The following is a 24,540-nucleotide window of genomic DNA, read 5'->3' on the forward strand; positions in this document are numbered from 1 at the left end:
ATTTGTTTTAGAAGCTGAGGAAACTAAGACAACAAACAATGGAATATTATTCAGCCTTAAAAAGGAATGAAGTTTGGATGCATGCTACAACATGGATGAACTTTGAAGACATCATTTTGAGTGAAATAAGCCAGTTACAAAGAGAAAAATATTGTATGATCTTATATGAAATAATTAGAATATGCAAATTTGTAGAGGTTACCAGAGGTCAGGATAGAGGTTGGGAATGAGGAGTTAGTATTTAATTAGTATAGAGCTTCAGTTTGGGGTGATGGAAAAGTTTTGATAATGGATGGTGGTGATGGTAGCACACTGTGAATGTAATTAATACCACTGAGTTACATATTTGAAAGTGGTTAAAATTTAAAATTTTACATTGTATATATGTTACCAGAATAAAAATTTTAAAAATCCCATGCAGAGGAACAACTACCTTTTGATAAGCACTTACCATTTGCCTGCTACTTCGCTGTATCATTCTTAGCCCCACAAGTATCTTATGAAGTAGGTACTATTGTCAGTCTTATTTTTTTTTAAAAAAAGGTGTTATTGAGATGTAATTCCCATGCCTTAAAATTCATCCTTTTAAAGTGTACAATCCAGTGGTTTTTAGTATATTCGCAGAATTGTACAACCATCACCACTTATTTCAGAACATTTTCATCACTCCAAAAAAAACTTTTATATCTATAAAGTAGTTATTCCCTATTCTTCCCTCCTCTTAGCCCCTGAAAACCACTAATCTGCTTTCTGTCTCTATGTTTTTGCCTATTCTGGACATTTCATATAAATGGAATCCTACAATACGTGGCTGTTTGTGTCTGGCTTCTTTCATTTAACATAGTGTTTTTAAGGTTCATCCATGCTGTAGCATTCCATTTTATTGCCAAATAATATCCCGTTGTATGGATATACCAGGTTATATATATCCATTCATCAACTGATGGGCATTTAGGTTTCCATTTCTTGGCTTTTATAAATAATGCTGCTATGAACATTCATGTATTAACCCATTTTACAAATAAGGAAAATAAGTCTTAGAGAGGATAAATTACTTTCCCAGGATCAAACAGTTAATGAGGGGGATTGAAATTCTGGTCTGCTTAAAGTCAAGCTAGTTCCCCAGTTCAAGCTGCCTCTCTGTAGCAGGAGATCTAAGATCTGGAAGGACACTAGTGCAAGGACAACAGCAGGGTTCCAACATGGCCCGCCTCATCACCATTCCACTCTACTTAAATGTAATTGTGACTTTAAAAATCCTAGGCAGATTTCATTCCTTTCTTGATATTGCACATTTTGGGGCAAAGAAGAGGGTAGTAATGGACCACTGCTTGGAAGTGGTCCACCTCACTTCCTCTCACCTTCCATTGGCCAAAGCAGTGACCAAGCCTGCTGCTCCCATCGGAGGCGGTTCAAGAAGAACTTTACTGCACTTGAAATCAACTTTAATTCCTATGTCTCTTCTATATTGCCATTTTTAAGTCAAATGCCTCTCCTATCTCCACTCTTAGGGAATTGTCTTTTGGAGTCTAAGTGCAAGAGTTTTCTTTTGCCTCTATTACATTTTGTCATATTAAATTGATGTGTCAAACATTGTAAAAAAAAAATCCTAGGCAGAGGATAAGCAAAGGATAAGTATCAAATTAAAACTAACACTGTATTTAGCTAAACAGTGAAGAGATCAACTTTGTCTGACAGGCTTGGAAAGGCCGAGGAGAAATCTGTGAGCATCACACTTTTAAGTGCTACTAAAGGTTGGAGTATTTCTTCTTTCATTCAATACAAATGTACTATCCACAAGCTATGAATCAGATACCATGCAATGCCATAAATATACAGAGATGAACTAAGACACAAGCCCAGGCTCTAGGAGCTCCAAAATCTAGTAGGAGAGGCAGGTCCATGGAAAAAGAGAATTATGGTGCCATAATAATAGCATGACGCATGACTGGCTACATGTCTTCATACAGCTATGTAGTTGTGTATTGTAAAAGCCCCTTGATGGCACCTCTTGGTCTTCAGGTAAAGGGAATTGTTGCATGGAGAACATAGTCAGCAGGATTTATGACTGTATCTATCTTACCCCAGATACTCCCATGCTTTCTCTGCCCAGGGCCATTCTGTCAGACATCTGACAAGGTCTACAAAAGCTCCAATAAGTAAAGGTTGGCCTGGAACCACTAAAGAGAAGAGTGGATTTCCCAAGTGGTCAGTGTGGTAGATATTGTAATGAACTTGCCCAGATCCCAATTCAGAAAATGGGTCTTATTTCTTCAGCTGCTGCCAGGAATGTTGTGGGCAGGCAGCCTTTGCTATTAGCCCTTTCAGAGATTACCCCAGCTGCATAAAAGCTGCTTCACCCATGGTCATGTTACCTTACTTGGGTGGCCCAACTTGCAATGACCAATTGACGTGAGGGTATAAAGGCCTACTCCTCTTGCCCCACTCAAGACAGCTCTGAAGGATCATCCTATCTTCAGAATTCATTGCAGGGTCAGCTGTGGCTTCATTGAAACTACACCACAGTTTGATATCTCCCTCTGTCCAATCCTACCTCCTTCCTTTCCTGTCTATAACTGTTGGTCCCCAGAGCACTCCCCAATAACCTCCTGCATGCTAATCTCCATCTCTGAGTCTGCATCCTGGATAACCCAACCTGTGACAGCCATTCATTGGCATAGACACAGCAGACTGTAGCAATGTCTCAAGAGCCTCAATCCCAGGGAACTGGGGTGGTCCAAACCTCCTGAAAAGCTTCTGGAACCAGGTACAATGGAACCTCATTTGGGAGCAGGGTGTTTTCTTTTGGAGATATTGGTGAGGAGGTCCCAATCTTTTCCATAATCCTTTCCAGAGATGGGCTAAAGGAAATAGGAAATACAGCAACATCTGCTACAAACATACTAAGATAGGTTAACAGACTGAAAGAGGAAATTGAGGGGAGAAAGTTTATAATCAAACCTAATGCCCCACAAGGCAAAGCTACTTTTATGTCATAGATTGTAGTTTTAAAATCCCATTAATGTTCATATAAAGGTCAGTGCCAGAAGCAAGAGTGAATTTACCATCTTAAAAACACCTCCAAGGACCTATTAAAAAAAATCTCCTATTACAAGTTTTGAGTTATTGAGGAAAGGACCTTGGGGTTAAAATTCACATGATCCCCAAATTCCAACGAATCTTAAGCAGGTTAAAATATTGAAATCTTCTCTTCCATATACTTTTAACATGCTCTGCTATAGATGCATCAGCTTAAATGTAATTCTTAAATTTGAGAAAAGATCACTTTTAATCATCCTAAAAGACTTCATAAAATCTGCCATAAATAATTTACACAGAAGGTAGTTTTCCAGCTCTAATTTTCTAGCTTAATTAATAAATCTACTGTGGTTTTTCATAGCCAAAAATATAAAGTGATTTTTAAAATAGCTGTTATTAAAGGGCTATAAAATTGCATGCTTGTACAGATATTTTATGGTTTGGAAAATTTTACTACAGAAGTGAAGTGATTTTTATGGAGATTGGATTGTAAAACAGTAAAGAAGTAAACTAAACACAATACCACTAAAAAAAAAAAAAGAAAAATTCCATTTAACCATAATCTTTGCAAATCCTTATTTTAATAATGTTCAAACTCCAGAAATAACTTGAGATAGATCCATTTTAACACACACATGCATACTCTTAGATATGAGAGCACAGCTTGTGATGTTCAACATACTACTAGCTAACCAGGTGAATTCAGGCATGAGTCTTAAGCTGTCTGAACCTCTGTAAAATGTGAGTAAATAGAACCAATGTTCTGGTGTTACTGATCAATGAGATCATCCATAAAAATCTCTTAACATAGTCTCTTGCATATAGTACATGTGTAAACATTGACTAATATCATCATTGCTGTCCTTACACCTTTCTTTCCATGAAAGGTATTGCCAACTGTCAATTAGAGGTTGAGAGCATTGCCTCTTTAAATAGACAAATTCTATGGCCTTAGGTAAGTTACTTTGTCTCTGACACTTTCATCATCTGTAAAATGTAAACCATAGTACTACCTCCAAAGTTGTGATGAGCATTAAGCAAGACGATATGTTATATGTAAAATGCTTAGATGGATGTTAGTTACCATTGTTATTGTTATTATTATTTTCATAAATACCACAAAGCCCCTTTACAAAACCATCTTGAGCCTCCCCTGAAGGAGGCTCTCTACGGGAACTCAGCTGTGTGAGTCCACAGATGACCTTCACAGCTTCCTGCCCTTTCAGCATCACTGAGGATGCTGTAATTTGCTGCCAGAAAAATCCATCTCCAATACCCCATTGTCAGGGAAGGTGCTCATCCGGTCACATGCTCTTTCAAGTACTCTCTGAACCACAAGGAATGGACTCGGACCTCCAGCCTCTGACAGCAGCCCAGCTAATCCTCAACAACTGCACCACTTTCCATCCCAACTGTAGCCTTACTGCAATCACAGGTGCTGACGACAGGTGTGCCCCTCGTCTTTCAAAGATATTAGCTGAATGCTTTTGATGTCCCCAAAATATATACAGTAATGAGAAGATGAAAATGTTCTTTGTAACCTGGATACATATAGTACTTTATAAAAGGAAAGGGGGGGGAGAAAGAGAAATTAGGACTTCTAAAAGATATGATTTTTCTCAAAACGGATTTTTCCTCTAAAGTCAATTATTATCTTTTTGCTACCAGACTATCATATTGAAATCTGAGGATATATGATGATCTAAGTCTGGAAAAAAATGTGTCTATAAAAACAACTTAACAACAAAAAAAGCCTCCCAAAGAATTTCTCTACCACATAAGATCAAAAAAAAGAAGTAATGATGCATGATTGTTTTGTAAATCCATAAATTTTCTAAAAAAAGAAGTAATAATGACAGTACCTAGTATTTATATTGCCCTTTTGTAGATAATCATATTTAATTTTCATAGCAACCCTGGAAGGTAGAAACTAATAGTCCCACTTTAGAGACCAGGAATTGAGGCTAAGAAGCACTAATTTACATGGCAAGGTGCATAAGGTCCATGGTGAATTTACTCAAACCCCAGGACTTTAGCAAGGGCCTGGAGACTCCAGAGTTAGTGTCCCTTCTTCTACTCTGTAGAGGTCATTACAAGATGTAAATTCACATCTTTGAATTTATCCAAGCACAACATGAATTCTACTTGCCACTGGATAATTCACTCTGGAGCATCACATAGTTCCAAAGTATGCCTCTGATTAATGCCAGTATAGATGCCAACTTTGCACTCCATAAATAGCTTAGGAAAAAATGTTTACTTTCTCTAGTGGTACAAACCAAATGATGTTTCACTTAGATAAGCCAGAAGATTCCCCCAAAGAAATCTGATGCTATGAAATGATAACTTCAAAATAAATCAAAAGAAAATTTATGCATAAATATAAACATTTCCTTGACTCCTAAAGGAGCTTTGCTGCTATGAACATCACTCCCTAGTAGAGAAATTGTGTTGATTTAAGGAAGATTTACTTGTTGAGTGTACAGATAGTAGAAAGGGTGCTGGGCAAATCCTGATTAGAGGAATATTCTGGGGAGTAGTAGGGTAATTTTGTGGCAGGGGAAATATGAAATGAGATTCAGATAAAGAAAGAGGCAACTTTGGCAACAAAGCAACTTGTGAATTTTACATGGAAGACACCCTGGAAACACTTTAAGAGAATTCAAATTTTAGCAACTGTACTGAGATGAAAGGGATATCCCAGAGGCATTTTAAACAATCATTTGAGGAAGAAATTGTTTTCAAAGAAAATCATTTATGGTATACTTTTGATTGTCACTGATATGCTTCAGAAAAACACCATTGCAAAGGAGAAGTCATGAACAAGAATAAAGTGGAAAAGAGAAATGAGGATTGTAATAGACAAGCATCATAAATTACCATCACCACCACCACTACCACCACCACCACATCATCATCTTCCACCATGGGTAGCACTTTCTAAACACTTGCTGTGTGCCAGGGATTCTTTTAAGGGTTTTACAAATTTAACTCATTTATCTCTCCCAACAACCCTATGAGGAAGATATTGTTATCTTCATTTTATAAAGAAATGTAAGCACAGAGAAGTTAAGAAATTTGCCTGAAATCACATAACTAATAAATAGTGAGTTAGAAATACAAATCCAGGGCCTCTTGGTTCTAAGTCTTAACTACCAAATTCTATATTATTACAGCTGGACAGATTTTTATATCTTTTAACTTCCCCAAGAAAATACACTTGATAATATATGTTTTTAAGGCTACCAAGGGCTTTGATATGATAATGCCAACATATCTTGGAGCAGCTGGAAAATATTAGCAAAAACTACTGGAACAAAGGCTCTTTCTTTCATAGCTAGGAGAGACACACTTTAAAATGTTTAGTAATATATGGCTTCTGTAAATTTATGAACATTTTATCTATTTCTCTTTCTTGACATTATTTTCAACTATCTCACTTCTTCTGGTTTCAACTCTATGTATGTATGCTCAGGAAGTCTGTCACTGTACTAGTATTTTCTCTTTTTTTTTGATCTATATCATTTAGGCTCATTAAAATTAATCTTTTAACTTAAAATGGCTCCAAAACACCCCAACACTATTCTAAGGCATAGCTTCAATTTTAAAAGTCTGTTCAGGGATATTGTTTTCATATGATTGCTTTAAACTCCAAAGCAGGCTGTAGAGAGCTAGCTAACTTATGCTGACCTAAAGTAGGTTTCAATGATGACGATGATAATGAGAAATGCAAGGTGGTCTAATTGTAGTTTCAAAATGCTCCTCTTCAAAATTATTGAATGTCTGTTGCCAACACTTACTTGTCCCAAATGTACACACGTGTTTGAATAGAATGCTATGAGCTTCAGAGTTGGAAAAGAGAGTAGCATCTTAAGAATACTCTCACCACCAGTTAATGGAATGGACTAATATAACCTATTGTGATGATATGTTAAGGCTTCAAAATGTGTGCTGAATTTCACTTTTATGAAATGCTCTAAGGTTGAATGAGCCACATATTTTTATAAATCATGTGATAAATCCCAGCCAGCGCTATATGTGTTGAGATGTTTGTTTTCCTGTATAGCTACATTATTTGCCACAAAAATATTTCCATTTTGCCTTTATGAATGATGCCAAACAAGGTCTGTCAAACTGTGCTCTACAAAGGACAATCTCCCACGGTGCAAAGGCCCAGTCTTTCAGTCATTCATGCAAAAAAACACTTATTGAGGGTATACTATGTGCCAGGCACTGATTTGGGCATTGAAAATACAGCAATGGACAAAATAGAAAAAAACATCCAGACTTCATGGAGCTTTTATTCTATCAGGAAAAGGCAGACAAAAACTAAATACATATATAATATGAGATGTTATGTATATAATATGAGATGTTAGACACTTATAAGTGCTATGACAAAACAACACAGGGATGTGCTGAATAAAGAATCGAGAATATCAGCAAGTGGGGGTGGGAAAGGCCACATCTTAAAATAGGTTTATCAGAGAAGGTCTCTCTGAGGAGGTGATATTTGAGTTGAGTCTTGAGAAAGAGTGTTCCAAATAAAAGGAATAAAATGTGTTTTTTGGTTTTCTATTACTGCACAAAGAAATAACCCCACAATGTAATGGCTTAAAACACCAATCTATTATCTCTCACAGTTGTATGTGTTGACTGGGCTTAGCCAGGCAGTTTTTGCTTGTGGTCGCTCATGTGGCTGCATCAGATAGTGGCTGGGGTTGGAATCATTTGAAGGCTCAACTGGAATGGACATCCAAGAAGGCTTCACTCCCAAGTTTAGCCCCTTGGTAAGGATGGCTGGAAGACCAGATTCAGCTGTTACAGTCAGCCAGAGTGCCCACTTGTGGCCTCTCCAGCATGATGGTCTCAGGGTATTGAGACTTCTTATATGGTGGTTACTCAAGACTCCAAGAAAGAGTGTTCCAAGAGAGAAGTGGAATCTGCCAGTTTCTTAGTGCTTGGGCCCTAAAACGGGAACAGTGTCACTTCCATCATATTCTACTGGTCAAAACAGTGACAGAACCCTCCCAGATTCAAGAGGAGAGGAGACAGAACCCATCTTTCCATGATTAACAGTGTAAAAGATGGTAAGTATGACCATCTTTAATCTGTCTCAACGTGCCAAAGCCCTAGGGTAACAATAAATCCGGCATATTAGAAGCCAGTGTGGCTAGAATAGAGTGAGCTGGGTCAGGAGGTTGGTGGGGCATATTAGATAGGCTGTCATATAGATTAAATATTACTATTTCTCATTCTAATTTTTTTGGCTGATTTTTCTCCCAGGGTTCTACAGTCAAGAGACTTTAAATCCAGCTGGAAACATAGACAGGATGTCAACAATGATCTGGGAGAAATGCCTGGAACCAATAAGGGAGAAATATGAGGCCCCTAAAATAGCATCAGTACAAATATTTTGGCCTTAGAAAGAGCAGTAGCAGCTTAAAAACAACCTAATGTTTTCAGATGGACCCTCATCCTTTTTAATCCAAAGAATCAATGTAATGAGGCATCATAACAGCACCTTTCAAATGCTGAAACATCTACTTTATATAAGTTCACTTTTAAATATATAGTTTATTCTTATCCTTTCTGCCTAAGCAGGAAGTTATACATAAAACAGTGCAGCTTCTAAACTTGCTATGTTTACACTTCACAATGGAAAAATTAAATGAACCCAAGATACATATATGGCTGTCTACTCTCAGATTCATCTTGTGTGACACAGAGTTCTAATGGGCTCAGCAGAAGCAGCAGCTTTAATACATTTTTAAAAGCATGCTTTCTGAGGATTCCTGAATTAAGAATGAAATAAGATGGTTCAATGTCTCCCAGTGGTCTTTGGTTTAAGCAAATGGACAGACAGTTCATGTCAGTCATCTTCCTGGGTTCCTAACACTGCTAAGAGATCAGGGAGGTACAAGGAGGGCAAAAGGAGATTTAAAAAATCAGCGATGGGGCATAAAATAGAAAAAGTTAGCATTAGGGAGCAAAACCTGAGCAGAAAGGAGAGTTGAGGGTCTGCCCCAGAGTTCACTTCTCAGCAGCCTTGCACTTGTCCTTTACTTTCTTGAGAATGCTTACTCTTAATTAGGATTTCTGTGTAGGTACAGCACCTCATCTGAGGAGCTAAGTACACAAACTCTGCAGCTGGATGGATCAGGGTTTGGGTCCCCACTCCAACACTTAACAACCAGGAGATCATGAGTAAATTACTCAAATGCTTTGTGCCTCAATGTACTCATTTAAAGATAGGGGTTAACAATAACCATTGGGCTTTTCTGAGTGTCAAGTGAGATAATGCTTAGCATCGTGCTTTGTATGTAGTGCAATCTCAAGAGGTGTTGGTTATTACTGTTATTACTAAATTCAATTTTGAACTGAATTTCTAGGAGCCACAATGTTACATGTGTGTTTAATATAGCTTGAGAGCCTAAATTATAGGTAATTATGACTTGTGATTTTTTTCTTGGTTTGCATGTGACTAGGAGCTGTCCGTAACAGCTGCCTTTAACATGTGCCGACTTAAAAAAAAAGGGAAACAATAAATGTCAGTGACAAAAGGCTCCAGGTCCCTCTGCAGCCCCTTTGTCAAGAATTTTGCATGGAGAATGTGTGCTGAAAGATGAAATGAGTAAGTAAATTTCTTCCACTGAGCTATAGGCTTGTGTTCTCTACAACTCATTACTCATTAAAATTTTCTCTAAGTATATTTTAAGATATTAATCATCTATAGCACTTTAGGCCAGTTAGGCCAGTTCTATGGTTTCTCTTGGATTAGTCTTAGTCAGGGACAATTTAACAAATTTATCAAATAATGACATTATACAAAAAGTATTTATGGTCTCCATAAAGTTAATCCTTTAACTTTACTTAACAATGTCCTTCGAGTCCTTGGGAAGTGTTCAAAGCATTCTTTTATGTCAGCAACTCCGATCATCTCAACCTTATTTAGTTGCAACTTGCTTGCTGCTTCATGCATTTAAATCACAAGGAACTAGCATCTTCCTGTGCACCTTTAGGATATTTTTCTAAAAATGATTCAAAGTCAGTATGTTCTAAAGAAGCAGCAGGCATAAAAGGAATTTCACTTCTTGTTTATTTCCAAGTTCTTTGAGATGCCAGATATTTGAAGTTGCCAGAATCAGTGAAGTTAATCTGTGACATAATATAGAATTTAGGTTGTGAGATGCAAACACATGTTTTGTACAGGTTCCTAAAAAAATTAAAATGGATTAAAAATGTTTACAAAAATACATGAAATCTGCTAATCTTTTAGGTCTGTGCTATCCAACACAGTAGCCACTAGTCACATGTGGCTATTGAGCATTTGATATATGGCTCATCCAAATGGAAGTGTGCATGCTGTAAGCATAAAATACACACCAGATATCAAAGACTTGGTTCAATAAATGTAAAATCTCATTAATAATGTTTTTACTGATTACATGTTGACATAATAACATTTTGTATATACTGTGTCAAATAAAATATATTATTAAAATTAGTTTCACATGCTTCTTTTTACATTTTTAATATGGCTACCAGAAAATTTTAAATTGCATACGTGGCACACATTATTTCTATTGGAGAGTGTTGTTTTGAGTTATTTTAATGAGTATTCCCAGATTTGATGTACATGTCCAAAAAAGAAAAAAAATAATGTGTTTTAATTCTCTGGGTAAATAAACCCTAACATGCCCACTCTCTCTTCAGCTCTACAGGAGCACTAGCATTGCCACTGAGCAACCTGAAAGAAAGGGTCTCAATCGGGAATAATCATAAGCAAGGTCCCATTTTCCAGGGTCTAAAAAGTTCAGAATGGAGCTGAAGGAGAAACTTAGAAGGTAATGCAACCAGAAAAGGACATTTTATTTCACTTTTCTATTATCTACTTAGTCTATTTTCCTGGCCATGGGAATTTAGTTACAGCCAAATGTTGTCCAAGCCTACTAATTATATGGGAAGGAAAAAAAGGAAGGAATGCTATATTTAAGGGGGGGGGCATACTTCAGTGTGTAAAACGCCTATGAAAACATTTGCAGGATGAGTTGAGTTTATTGTTCTGGTTCTCTTTTGGAAAAAAAATTGTAAAGCTTCATCTTACCTGGTATCTCACCATTTAAATTCTTATTTGGTATTAACTCAAATCACCAGAGCCTATGATTAGAAGAGTTTGTCTTCAAAAGGAAAGTAAACAGCCCAACCTTCCTACCAGAACTTTCTCAGTGCCTTCGGTCTATTGCAGCAGACTTGCCGGTTAGAATGACATTAATCAGCCTCTTCTGTTATCATCTTTTCTCTTCAAAACTCAAATCATTAAGCAGGATAGGCATAAACATTTGCAAGTAAAGAAATCAAGGCACAAAAGCATAAATAACATGGCCAAGATCACACAAAAAGTCAGGGATGAAGTGTATATGTGTGTGTATCAGACTGTGAAAATTCTGCTGTCTAGTAATGCCAGGATAAGACCCTCTGAGGTTCTGCATTAGAACAGCTGCTTTTGGATCTAGACTGTCCAATCTCAAATGATCAAAGTTCAGTCATTAAGCCTGGCCTGGAAGCAGTTTGGTTATTGTTAATAGATATGTAACCCAGAAGACTGCTGCCTAGGCAGATGAGAACAATAGAGATCTGCTGGAAACACTGGGCCTACCCTCTTCTCATAGATCAAGAGTAAGGTCTGTGTCTAATTTACATTTTTAAAAATAAAAATGAGAGGCACTCTTTACAAAACATCCTAGCAATACTAAAAATTACAATGAAGAAAGCCACAAATTACCCCAAATTGTATCATCCAGGTTAAAAAACAATAGCTACAACATTTGGTGTATGGCATTCCAAACCTCTTTATAAGCACCTGTAAGAAAGAAAGATGGTTAAATGGATGGATGGATGATCAATATGGATGGATAAATGAACAAATGGATGATGGAGAGAGGGAGGAAGGAAAAGAAAATGAAAGAGAAAGAAAGAGGAGAAAGAAAGGGAAGGAAAGAAATTACAAAGGAAGGAAAGAAGAAAGGAAGGAAGGGGTCTAGACAAAGAAATAAGGAAAAAATTTATGACAACTGAATCATATTACACTTGCTATTTTGAATGATATAACTGTACTTGAATTGAATGGCAGAAACAAAAATGGAAGTGAACTGAAGGAATTGTTAAACTTCAAATTAATGTTTCATAACCATCAGAAAGAGACCTGTAGTATTATTAAGTCAAATAATCAAAAAAATCATTAAGAGATTTAAGTCCTTGATTTTTATTAACTATAGATTTAATTTTGGTATAGATTGATAACACTGATTATACCAAGGCTTTCTCATTCCTGAGTTCTTTATTTTGAGTCTCCATTTGTGAAACTTTGAAGTAGAGTGCAGCGATAACAAAGATTTAAATTGTATGCTATTGGATTAGTGGACAGGCTACAAGAGGTCATAAAATAAATAGATGTCACAAGATTGAAAATTAGAGAAACTGGCAAAGCACTGACAAAACCGTTTCCTGGATAATTTAGAAGGCAGGCCAGGTACTTATCAATCTTGAAGCTCTAAGAGAAACTGTTAGAAAGAGTGTTAAAGATAATTGGCATTAACTTTAATGCATTTGCTCTCAACAATAGTATAGCTCTTGGGATTGAAGATCCAGGATTAGGAACTTTAAGTTTTCCTTGCCATCAATTTTCAAATTTTATGATGTAATGTCGTTCCCTTTTCCTTGTTTGGTTGGAGCATGGGATATTGTTTTTTTTGCTTTGCTTTATTTTATTTAGTCATTATTCTCCCTATTTTTATGCATTTTATTTCATATTGAGGAAAAGAGAATATTTGAACTGACAAATCCCACCCTCTTTACCCCCAATATGATCTCAAATTCAATTATCTATCCCAATGCCTTGCACATTACTAACATTGTTAGATGCTCAATAAATGTTGGTCCATTTGGAGAAAATGTAGGTGCTTAATTAATAGTAACTGATTGGCTTACTATCCAATATATTAATTTACAGAATGTTCTTAAGAGAGAATATTATGCATTCATTTAAAATGGCATTTACAAAGAATTTTCCAAAAATATTGGAAAATATTTGTGAAATATTCAAAAGAGAAAAAGCAGATCTCAAATTTTTTCTCTATTTGAAAGTATAAAATAAGAATCCAAGAATATTAAATAAAAGCAAAATATACTATATATGTGTGGGTACATGCATGTGTGTATGTATAAAATGTTGAAGTACAGATAACAGAAAACTATTCATCCTTTTTCCAAACAGGTTTTTACAAAGTGTAATCAGGAAAGTGAGGAGGATACAGGCTTGGGAAAGAGCTGTTGGAATAACTGTAGTCAACTGCAGAAAGTTTTAAGGAAAAGGAGGATCTTGAGCTGATGTTTCAAAGATGCTAGAGTGCAAATTTGGCAAGAAGGGAGGCAGGCAAGCCGGGTTCTGGGGCTCAGAAGGAAATGGCAGAGAGGGACAGTGAGCTCTTTATGGTGTATTCTTGGCACCCAGAGACTCACTTCATGCTCTAGTCCCATGACTTCTTAGCATTTGTAACTAATCTCTAACCTTTATGTCTTCACTTATCAAATAGGGCTAAAATTTCTGGTTCCCTAGATGTGAACTAGAGTAACTTCTAGTAATTGAGCCTTATGTTTGTGAAGTCCAACTAAAGATAACATGTGTGAAAGCACTTTGTAGGTTCTAGACGGCCATACCACAGTATGTGGTATGCCATTGTCATTACTTCTGGCAGCAGCAGAGGCCAAGGAAAAGGTAGGGGCTAAGTGATAAAAAGACTCAGAATCTATGTCTAAGCCTTTCCGCAGGGGGCTGCTGGTGGTGGTGTGGTAAGGTAGGCTAAATCATTTTAGGTCATCTTGTACTACAGGCTACTGAAGCTCTTTACCCTGCATTCTGGTTTGCTAATGCTGCCATTGTGCAAAATACCAGAAATGGATTGGCTTTTATAAAGGGGGTTTATTTGGTTACACAGTTACAGTCTTAAGGCCATAAAGTGTCCAAGATAAGGCATTAACAAAGGGTACCTTCACTGGAGGATGGCCAATGGCATCTGGAAAACCTCTGTTAGCTGGGAAGGCATGTGGATTCTGTCTGCTTGCTCCCAGGTTGTGTTTCAAAATGGCATTCTCCAAAATGTTGCTCTTGGGGCGTTTTGACCTCTCTTACCTTCTCTGGGCTAGCATTTCCAAAGCGTCAGCAAAAGTCTGCTTTCAACAGCCATCTCTAAAATGTCTCTCTCAGCTGCAGCACTGAGCTGCTTCTGTCTGAGCTCTTATAGGGCTCCAGTGATTTAACTAAGATCCACATTAATGGGTGGGATAACACCTTCACGGAAATAATCTAATCAAAGGTATTACCCACAATTGAATGATCCACATCTCCATGGAAACACTCAATCAAAAGGTCACACCCTAATCAGAAAGATTAATAAATCTGCCCCCACAAGACTGCATTAAAGAATATGGCTTTGTGGGAGAACATAATATATCCAAACCAGCACACCCTGTTACTTTGTCTCCCTTATTAGTCATCATCAATATTAAGTTGGACTCCTATAATTGCATGCCTTTACACAATCACACTGTACAGATGCCATGAAACTTTGCACAAGATTTCAGCTACAGCCCTGGTTTCTCTAATGAATTTCATCATCATAGCTGAATTCTATACATTCTCCATCCCCTTCCTCCAACATAATTTAAAACGAACTCTTGTGCCACCCACAACCCTAGTCACTGCTAAGTTTTTGCAGATATGTGTGTGTGCGTGTGTGTACATGGAGCATATGATGTTTGCTGATTTTATGACTGCTATTAAATTTTAGTTCCAAATAGAAACATTGGAGGCCTACAGTGAATTCAACTCATATCCCAACACGTTGCTCCAAATTCAGCCATTGAAGGCATCATTTTCAACAAATTATTACATGCTGAAGTTCTGCATATATTCTCTGAAGAACACAAATGAGCACATTGGTTTCCAGAGCAATTTAACATAAGCTTCAGAATGATCACTAGATAAATGGGTTTCACTTGCTGAAGAGGAAATTACTGTTCTCCACATTTTTTTTCTTTGAAGAAATCTCCCATGATGATAACACAAATTTGTGTCCAACACATAAGAAATGAAATGGAGTGTGGGAGGGGAGAGAAGAGAAGGTTCATTAAGCCCATCTCAAAAAGGCCAGACTAGTGGAGCCAGAAAGCTCTCCATGGCATGTGTGAAGTTCATGTGAAATGGGCAGCTTTTCCTGGGTGAAATACAAGTGTTTGTCTGACCTGAACCTAGAGATTTGTCATTATGTGAGAAGCAAGTGAGCTCTGGACTTTGATCCAGACTTCCCTGGATTAACAGGATTGGGAGAGGGGGCCTGGAGAAGGGGATGTTAAAAGCCTGAAGAGACCAGACACTTCTGGCCAGTTGATCTGTAGAAGATGCTGAGACTGCACAACAGGATGATTTCCATTTGCCAAAAGCAATTATAATTTGAATATTTTATTTCTATATATTTCCACTCTAATTCTGTCACTGTTCCTCAATACCAAGAGACAGTTTAGCACTTTTGATCTCTTTCCGGAACTTCACTAAATTGGCCTTGTTGAAAGACATCTATAGTTTCCCATCTCTGTCTTTATGGTGTTTACAATTTTCAATTGGATTTCAGAATTGTTAACAACACTGAGGGGCCGGGCCAAATGTTGCCTCCTCCATGGGGTAGTGTGAGCAATGGCAGTTATAGCAGTAACAAGTAGGCAATATATTAGGGAGGTCTCTCCCTCTTTCACATACCTCTTCAGTATTGAAGCTGACCACAAGCTACACAAAAGGGACTTCGAAAATGAGCATGGCTTCTATCCATTAGAATATATGTTAAGACCACAGAGTCTTTTTGCTTAGTGTCTCCAGATAGCTTAGTATGGTAATAATTATCAGTACGGAATTGTGCTCTTAATCTGAAGTCACACCACATCTTTACATCAACCAACTTATAACAGTTTAGCCTTCAGGCCTAAAGCTGTTTCATGTTTTCTTTGACTGGAATTTAGTTTCAAATTTCAGACCGAAAAAAGTTTCTGAGACAGAGAAATTTTATTTGCCAATAGTCTAAACTGTAGCAAACTTCAGAGTTGTCTCCAACTCCTTCACAAGCAGAACCAAACAAAAACAAACACCCACAACAAAACAACCACACTCGTGTGCACGTGCCTACACACATGTGCACACAAGATGAAAAAATAAGAGGTATAAGTTGAAATATACAAGGCTCCTTAAGAATTTTATTTTTGCATCCTTTTCTTTTCAATTCGGAGATATTCCCTAAAGGGGAGCAATTTTTGCAAGTCACTTGCAAGATTTCTAAACAGCTGCCTTCTCACAGGAGGAACTGCCTGAAACAACTATTTTGAAACTCTAGAGGCCAGAAGAAACACTGTACAGCATCCAGGGAAGAGTGAAAGGAAGAGGTTGATAAATTACAGTAAAGAACAGTAAATTGCTCCCTCCATATGGTGGCTACAGTTGCTCATTGTCCCCCACTCTTGTGGCAGGCTGTCATGGGATCCAGCCCCTGGCTAGCTAGCTGGTGACAAAAAGAGACATAAAAATCCTCTTTCCCAAGACCAAGAGTGGGCCTGGCTGATCACTGATCAGGGCTGTTGATTAGTAACATTGGATCACTGGGGTCCTGGCTCTGAGGGCAGCCATTATTTCAAAGGTGGCAGCAGATAAGACTTAAAGACACTATGCTTCTTCAGGGCTGCAGGGAACAGTTAGTTGAAGGGTTGAATCTGCTGGGCAAGTCAAGAATGCTCAGCTTTGAGGAGCTGTGGAAGAAGTTCCTGATGTACTTCTTGATCCCCTCCCCAGGGATCAAAAAGGTTTCCTGGTCCTGTTTCAGCTGGGAAAGACTGATTTGGGAAAGTCCTCTCCAGTGTGCTCCTGCACCCAGAATTTGCTCTCCAGGCAAAATCAGCTTGAAATAACGAAAAGAGTATAAGAAACTATAGAAATGGACAGTCTGAGGCAAAGCAATGCCAAAGGGAGTTCCTCAGACTGAAAGGAAAGGACACTAGACAATGGTTCAAACTGGCATAAATAAATAATGACCTGCAATAAGGTAACTATTTGAATAATTATAAATGAAATAGAAAACAAAAACAAATAGAGATAATCAAAAAAACTAAAAGCTGGTTCATTGAAAAGATCAATAAAATTGGTAAACCTTTAGCTGGACAAATAAAAAAAGAGAGGATGCAAATCACGAAAATCAGAAATGAAAAGGGGGAACTGCTGATATAAAAAAAGACTATAAAAGGATACTGTGAACAATTGTATGCCAATAAATTAGATAACCTAGATGAAATGGACAAATTCTTAGAACACACAGCCCACCTACACTGACTCAAGAAGAAATAGAAGACCTCAACAAACTAATTACTATTAAAGAGATTAAATCGGTAATCAAAAACCTCCCAACAAAGAAAAGCCTGGGGCCAGATGGCTTCACAGGGGAATTCTACCAAATATTTCAAGAAGACTTAACTCCAATTCTGCTCAAACTCTTTCAAAAAATTGAGGAGGGGACACTCCCTAATTCATTCAATGAGGCCAACATCACCCTCATACCAAAGCTGGATAAAGATACCACAAGATAAGAAAACTACAGACCAATATCTCTTATGAAAATAGATGCAAATATATACAAAAAATACCAGCAAACTGAATCCACCAGCATATTAAAAGAATGACACACTATGATCAAGGGGGATTTGTCCCAACTACGCAGGGTTGGGTCAACATAAGAAAATCAATTAATTTAATACACCATATGAACGAAGGGAAAAAAACACATAATCATCTCAATGGATTCAGAAAAGGCATCTGACAAAATCCAGCAGCCCTCTTGATAAAAACACTTAGAACACTAGGAACAGAAGGAAACTTCCTCAACATGATAAAGGGCATATATGAAAAACCCACAGCTAACATCTGACTTAATGGTGAAAGATTGAATGCATTTCCCCTAAGATCAGGAACAAGACAAGGATGCCCACTGCCACACAGTTATTTAACATTGTACTAGAAACTCATGTCAGAGCAATTCGGCAAGAAAAATAAATAAAAGGAAGAAGTAAAACTTTCCCTATTTGTAGATGATGTGACCCTATATACAGAAAATCCTGAAAAATCCACAACAAAGTTGCTAGGGCTAATAAATGAATTTTGCAAACTGGCCGGGTGCAAGATCAACCCCCAAAATCAGTAGCATTTCTATACACAAGCAATGAACAATCAGAAGAAATCAAGAAAAAATTCCATTCACAACAGAAACTAAAAGAATCAAGTATCTGGGAATAAATCTAACCAAGGATATGAAGTATTTGTACACAGAAAACTACAAAACATTGTCAAAGAAAATCAAAGAGAACTTATATAAATGGATGGACATTCTGTGCTTATGGTTTGGAAGGCAAAATATTTTTATGATGACAACCCTACCCAAAGTGATTTTTAAATTCAACACAATCCCAATCAAAATTCCAACAACTTCCTTTGTAGAAATGGAAATCCATTCATCAAATGTATATGGAAGGTTAAGGGGCCCCAAATAGAAAAAGCCATCTTGAAAAAGAAGAATGAAGTTGGAGGACTCACACTACTCAATCTTAAAATTTATTACAAAGCCACTGTATTACATATAGACATATAGACCAACAGAATTGAAGTGAGAGCTCATATTTATGACCAACTGATTTTTGACAAGGGAGCAAAGATAACAAAATTGGGAAAGAATAGAGTCTTCAATAAATGGTGCTGGGAAAATGGGATCTACATTTGCAAAAAAAGGAGGACCCCTACATCACACCTTATACAAAAATTGACTCAAAGTGGACCAAAGACATAAATATAAGGACCATACTATCAAAATCCTTCAGAAAAACTTAGGGAAGCATCTACTGAACCTTGTGTTAGGCAATGGTTTCTTAGACTTTACACCCAAAGCAAAAGCAACAAAAGAAAAAATAGATAAATGAGACCTCATCAAAATTAAAAACTTGTGCCTCAAAGGACTTTATCATGAAAGTAAAATGACAACCTACAAAATGGGAGAAAATATTTGGAAATCACATATCTGACAAAGGTTTAATATCCAGAATATATAAAGAAACTCCAACTTAATAACAAAAACACATCTCATAGAAGATATACCAGTGGCCAGAAAGCACATGAAAAGATGCTCATAATCATTAGCCATCAGGGAAATGCAAATCAAAACCACAATGAAATACCATTTCACACCCATTAGAATGGCTGCTATTACAAAAACAGAAAATTACAAGTGTGGGGAGGAGATGGAGAAATAGGAACACTCCTTCATTGTTGGTGAGAATGGAAAATGGTGCAGCCGCTGTGGAAGACAGTTTGGAGGTTCCTCAGAAAGTTAAGCATAGAATAACCATAGGACCCAGCAATCCCACCTCTAGATATAAACACAAAAGAATTGAAAGCAGGGACTTGAACAGATATTTACACACCAATATTCATAGCAGCATTATACACAATTGCCAAATTTGGAAACAACCCAAGTGTCCATCAACTGATGAAAGAATAAACAAAATGTGGTTTGTACATGCAATGGAATATTATTCAGCTATAAAAAGGAATGAAGTTCTGATACATGCGACAACATGAATGGACCTTGAAAACATCACGTTAGGTGAAATAAGCCAGACGCAAAAGGATCTCACTGGAATATCTTCTTGACCAAAAGGGGGATGCAAAATGAGATGAAATAGTTTCAGTGGCTGAGAGATTTCAAATGGAGTCAAGAGGTCACTCTGGTGGACATTCTTATGCGCTATATAGATAACACCTCTTAGGTTTTAATGTATTGGAATAACTAGAAGTAAATACCTGAAACGACCAAACTCAAAACCAGTAGTGTGGACTCCTGAAGATGATTATATAATAATGTAGATTACAAGGGGTGACAGTGTGATTGTGAAAACCTTGTAGATCACACTCCCTTTATCTAGTGTATGGATGGATGAGTAGAAAAATGGGGACAAAAACTAAATAACAAATAGGGTGGGATGGGGGGGATGGTTTGGGTGCTCTTTTTTTACTTTTATTTTTTTACTCTTATTCTGATTCTTTCTGATGTAAGGAAAATGTTCAGAAATAGATTGTGGTGATGAATGCATAACTATATGATTGTACTGTGAACAGTTGATTGTATACCATGGATGATTGTATGGTATACGAATATATTTCAATAAAACTGAATTTAAAAAAAAAGGATCTCACTGATATGAAATAATTTGAATAAGCAAACTCATTGAGGTAGAATCTAGAATAAAGGTTACCAGAGGATGGGGTGGGGAGAGTGAATGGGATGTCAAGGCTTAAAATGTACAGGGTTCCTATTTGGAACAATGGGAATGTTTTGGTCATGGCTGATGGTGATGGTAGCACAATAGTGTGAACACAATTAACAGCACTTAAAAATATATATGGATGTGGTTAAAAGAGGGAAATTTTAGGTTGTATATACGGTAAGAGAATAACATTTTTTAAAAATCCATGGAACTTCACCATGCAAGCAGTGAACCCTAAGTTAAACCAGGGACTATAGTTAATATCACAATTATAAAACTGTGGTTTCATCAGTTATAATAAATGTTCCACACCAAAGCAAAGTGTTCATAATAGGGTGGTATATGGATATCCTGTATTTTATACACGATTGCTCTGTAAACCCACAACTTCTCTAAGAAAGGAGAAAAAACCTCAGTAGATGCTTAACAATAATTGTCACGCATTAACAACTGCATCGCTGACTTAAGAAGTGAGGAAAACACCTAAATTATATATATTTGAGCTGAAGCGATCACTGATAATTAAATCCCAATATAGCTTAGTGTCACATCTTTTATTCACTACCAAGGCTTTAGAAAACCACATTTTAAAACAGGAGCCAGATCTACAGTAACACTAAAAAGGAATACCACTCAGTAGATATAAACATTTTCAACAGATCTGAGCCAGGCAGTATAGGGGCCTGCCTGTTCATGACGGCAGACCTGGTATTATGGATGCCTATTATCGGACCAGTATGGACACAGCCCATCTATCAGCAGAGCATTTCTTCTATAGCTACCAGAAAGCTGGTGTACTGGCAGCCACCCTTTCTTGAGGAAAGGCACTCTTTCTTGGGTAGTTTGCCCATTATGAGCTGCTGTACCCTTCCCCTTTTCTGGGTAGCTCCATTTCATCAGTTTCAACTCCAACCAAAATGTCCAAGTTCCTTAGCCTAATGTTATTAAGGATGCACATAAAATAATTGTGTATTAATAGCCATGTAAGAAATAAAAAAGGCAGATCCCTTCAACAGGTTGATTTGAATAGCCAGATATGACAATATGGAAAATAGCATACTTCTTGTTCTCAGGCTTTGGTTTAAGAAATATATGCAGGTCTGCTGAAGAAATGAGGCACAAATATCTAGTCATAGTTTAGACTTGTGGAAAGTAGCTAAAACAGGTAACAGAGATAATGAAATATGTAATCCACAGAATAGTGACTACCACAAGCGAGGAGACAAATTTCTGAGCTACATTCTCAGGCATGTAGTAGGAGAGTTCTTGTCCATAATTACAGAAATGGATATAGCCACATAAGATGCTTTTTACAGTTAAAAATGGGGAAAAAAAGACATGTGGCTAAAGAGATGGTGGTGGTGCTGGTGGAAATCAAGTATTTAGTTTGGGGAGGACTTCATAGCTGTAAGGTCTTTATTATCATGTAGCTCTCTTCCCTGGAGATGATCACAAGGAGATCAAAGTAACACCTTTGTCAAGAACCTTTGTTTCATAATTAGTGAGAATTAAAGAATGCTGGTAAATTAGTATATACAACATAAACACATATGTATATGTATAAATATTTTTAAGTGCACTGATATTTCCCATTTCCTCCACCAGAGGTCAGAAAACAACAATACAGGAATATGAAAATCTATGAATCAAGAGAAATTGAAGAGTGATTTTCTCTAGGTAGGATTATGGAGCAGTTTTAAAACTAATGTTTTAACATTAAACATGCTTTACTTTCATAATAACTAAAAAGTAATGGCATTTATTTCCATTTTAAATTTTATAAAGAGCATTTTGGGCATATGTATTTACTTTGTATCATGTCAGGGATACTGCTTTATGACATATATTTTCTTAGCTGCACACAGATGATTTGAAATAATCTAAGAAAGCAGCACATTTGGCAATCACTATGAAAAATTATTTAAGTGTAACATTGTTTCTGCAATTCATGACAGTGAGCAATCTCTCAAACAAGGAACTTGATGTCAGCCATAAGATTATCGTGTAAAATAAGGCATCCTAGACAGAGCTCTGAACTGAAGAGGAACCAAGCAAACACAAAGACAGAAAAGTGAATATAGTCTCTGGTCACCTGCTTTCTTGGAGAAACCTAAAAGAGATCCCAGTGTTCTGGGAAGTCAGTCTGTGGGAGTTTTAAGGGTGGAACAAGGAAATCATAAGAAATTGGTCAGTGTGACCTACATTTGAAAGCAAGGAACCAACAAAGGATATTTACTAAGCATTGCTGATTGATTTTCAACAAATCACAGTAGCATCATGCTAAATCCCAGGAGTGCACTGGTCTAAAGGGTTATTAGAATTAGAATGTCCAATATCCAATTCTAAATTGTTTGTGCTTCCACAATTCAAATTGTTCAAAATTTTAGTGATGTGTACTGGACACAAATGCTTCAGGTAGTCTACGGAAAATCAAGACCAAGAGGCTAATATTGAACCTTGGTTGATACATAGAAAAGGGAAGAAAAGAGTTACAGGACATGAGCTATGCATGCACTGGGCATCAGTGGAAGCAGGAATCATGAGCCACAAATGATAATGGGAATGTGAGACCCAGTAAATTCACAGAAATCTTGTAACCCCATATTCACAGAAATTGAATTAAATTCACAGAAATTCACAGTAAATCTCAAAAGAAGAGTAACCTTAGCTGATGTATGGTACACAATGATAAAATTTCAAAATATTCCATAGACATATTGCAAATATTCTTTAAAATGTGAAGTCTAGGATAGCATTTATAAAACTGTACATAGGTTTTCGTATAAAATGAAATAGCCCCAAATATTTAAATAAGCATATTTATAAATCAATCACAAATATTTTTTCTCTACTGGCTTTGTTAAAATTTTTACCAAATGGACAATACCACTTTGTCAATATCCTTCCCAAATAGGTTTAGATATCCCACCTAATTACCCTTTTATAACAGTGAATAAATTCTCAGAATGGCTGACATAGATTTAAAAAATATATATGTATCATTTAGAGATGCAGAAAATTCTCTGAGAGAATCATCTGGCACTTAACATATGGAAATACCCATAGAGACACCTTCAAATCCTTCACAGGCTGGTCTAGGCATACCTTTACATGGTGGATCAGATGCTCAACTTCATTCACTTTGTAGGTCTCCAATCCTAGCTCCTTGGCTAATCTTAAGATATGATTCTGGGTTGGCCCAACATAGGATCCTCCAAGGTCCACATATTTAACCTTCTGGTTCTGTTTTCCCATGGAGAAAAATAAAAATAAATATTTGTGAAAATGTTATTTCTAAGATAAAAAGACAGTCCTGAAATAAGAAAATGTATACACTGGCATTTCACAGGTTATAGGTACCCCTTGAGGTGTGTGTATCCATGAAGATCTGGATTCTGTTCTCAAATATAGTTCATTCATGTGACTTAGAAGTTATTAAGTCGATGTTTAATTTAAAACAAAATTTATTGAATTCTGAAGAGGCAAGAGACTTCTGAACCCCATCATTCACAATATTTCATAACATGGTTTGATTTTTATTGCCTTGAATTTGTAAGCTATGAGTTATTGATGAATTTCTCTTTACTAAGTATCTCAGGCTATTTTTGAGTCAACTAATGCTAGAAGAAAAGTAAAAAAGGAAATTATAACTTCTTATGTGGTTTACTAATCCAGATATTTGAAAGATAGTATTAGGGAATATTTGGTCATAATTTGGATCTTTGAGATTGTTCTTATGTTTAATTGCACTTTTATACGATTTTGAATCAGTTTCACTTCCAAAGACTAAAGAGCAACCATTTAACAAGAAGTGAATAGTAAAGCTCCCAATCTCTAAGTATGTCCAAGAAGAAATGGTGTGCCTGTTTGGATCTATTATGTCCTGCAGAAAAGCCATGTTTTTAAATGCAATCTTGTGGGGGCAGACTTATTAGTCTTTTGATCAGGGTGGGACTTTTTGATTACGTTGTTTCCATGGAGATGTAACCCACCCAACTGTAGGTGAGATTTTTTGATTAGATCCTTTCCAGGGAGGTTTGGCTCCACCCATTCAGTGGATCACTGAAGTCCTTTAAGAGAGCTCATGTTGAGAAGGAG

At 36.8% G+C, this 24,540-nt stretch overlaps 1 protein-coding gene across 1 annotated transcript in view; it reads right to left on the minus strand.

The window, feature by feature from the left end:
- The window catches only part of MAOB (monoamine oxidase B), a 116,479-nt gene that overhangs the window by 44,153 nt on the left and 47,786 nt on the right, over nt 1-24,540 (minus strand). Inside the window, exon 3 of the mRNA XM_037822090.1 lies at nt 23,548-23,685. Coding sequence (XP_037678018.1) covers nt 23,548-23,685 — 138 coding nt within the window. The remainder of the gene's footprint in view (nt 1-23,547; nt 23,686-24,540) is intronic.

The sequence above is a fragment of the Choloepus didactylus genome, chromosome X, assembly GCF_015220235.1.
Source record: "Choloepus didactylus isolate mChoDid1 chromosome X, mChoDid1.pri, whole genome shotgun sequence".
NCBI lineage: Eukaryota > Metazoa > Chordata > Mammalia > Pilosa > Megalonychidae > Choloepus > Choloepus didactylus.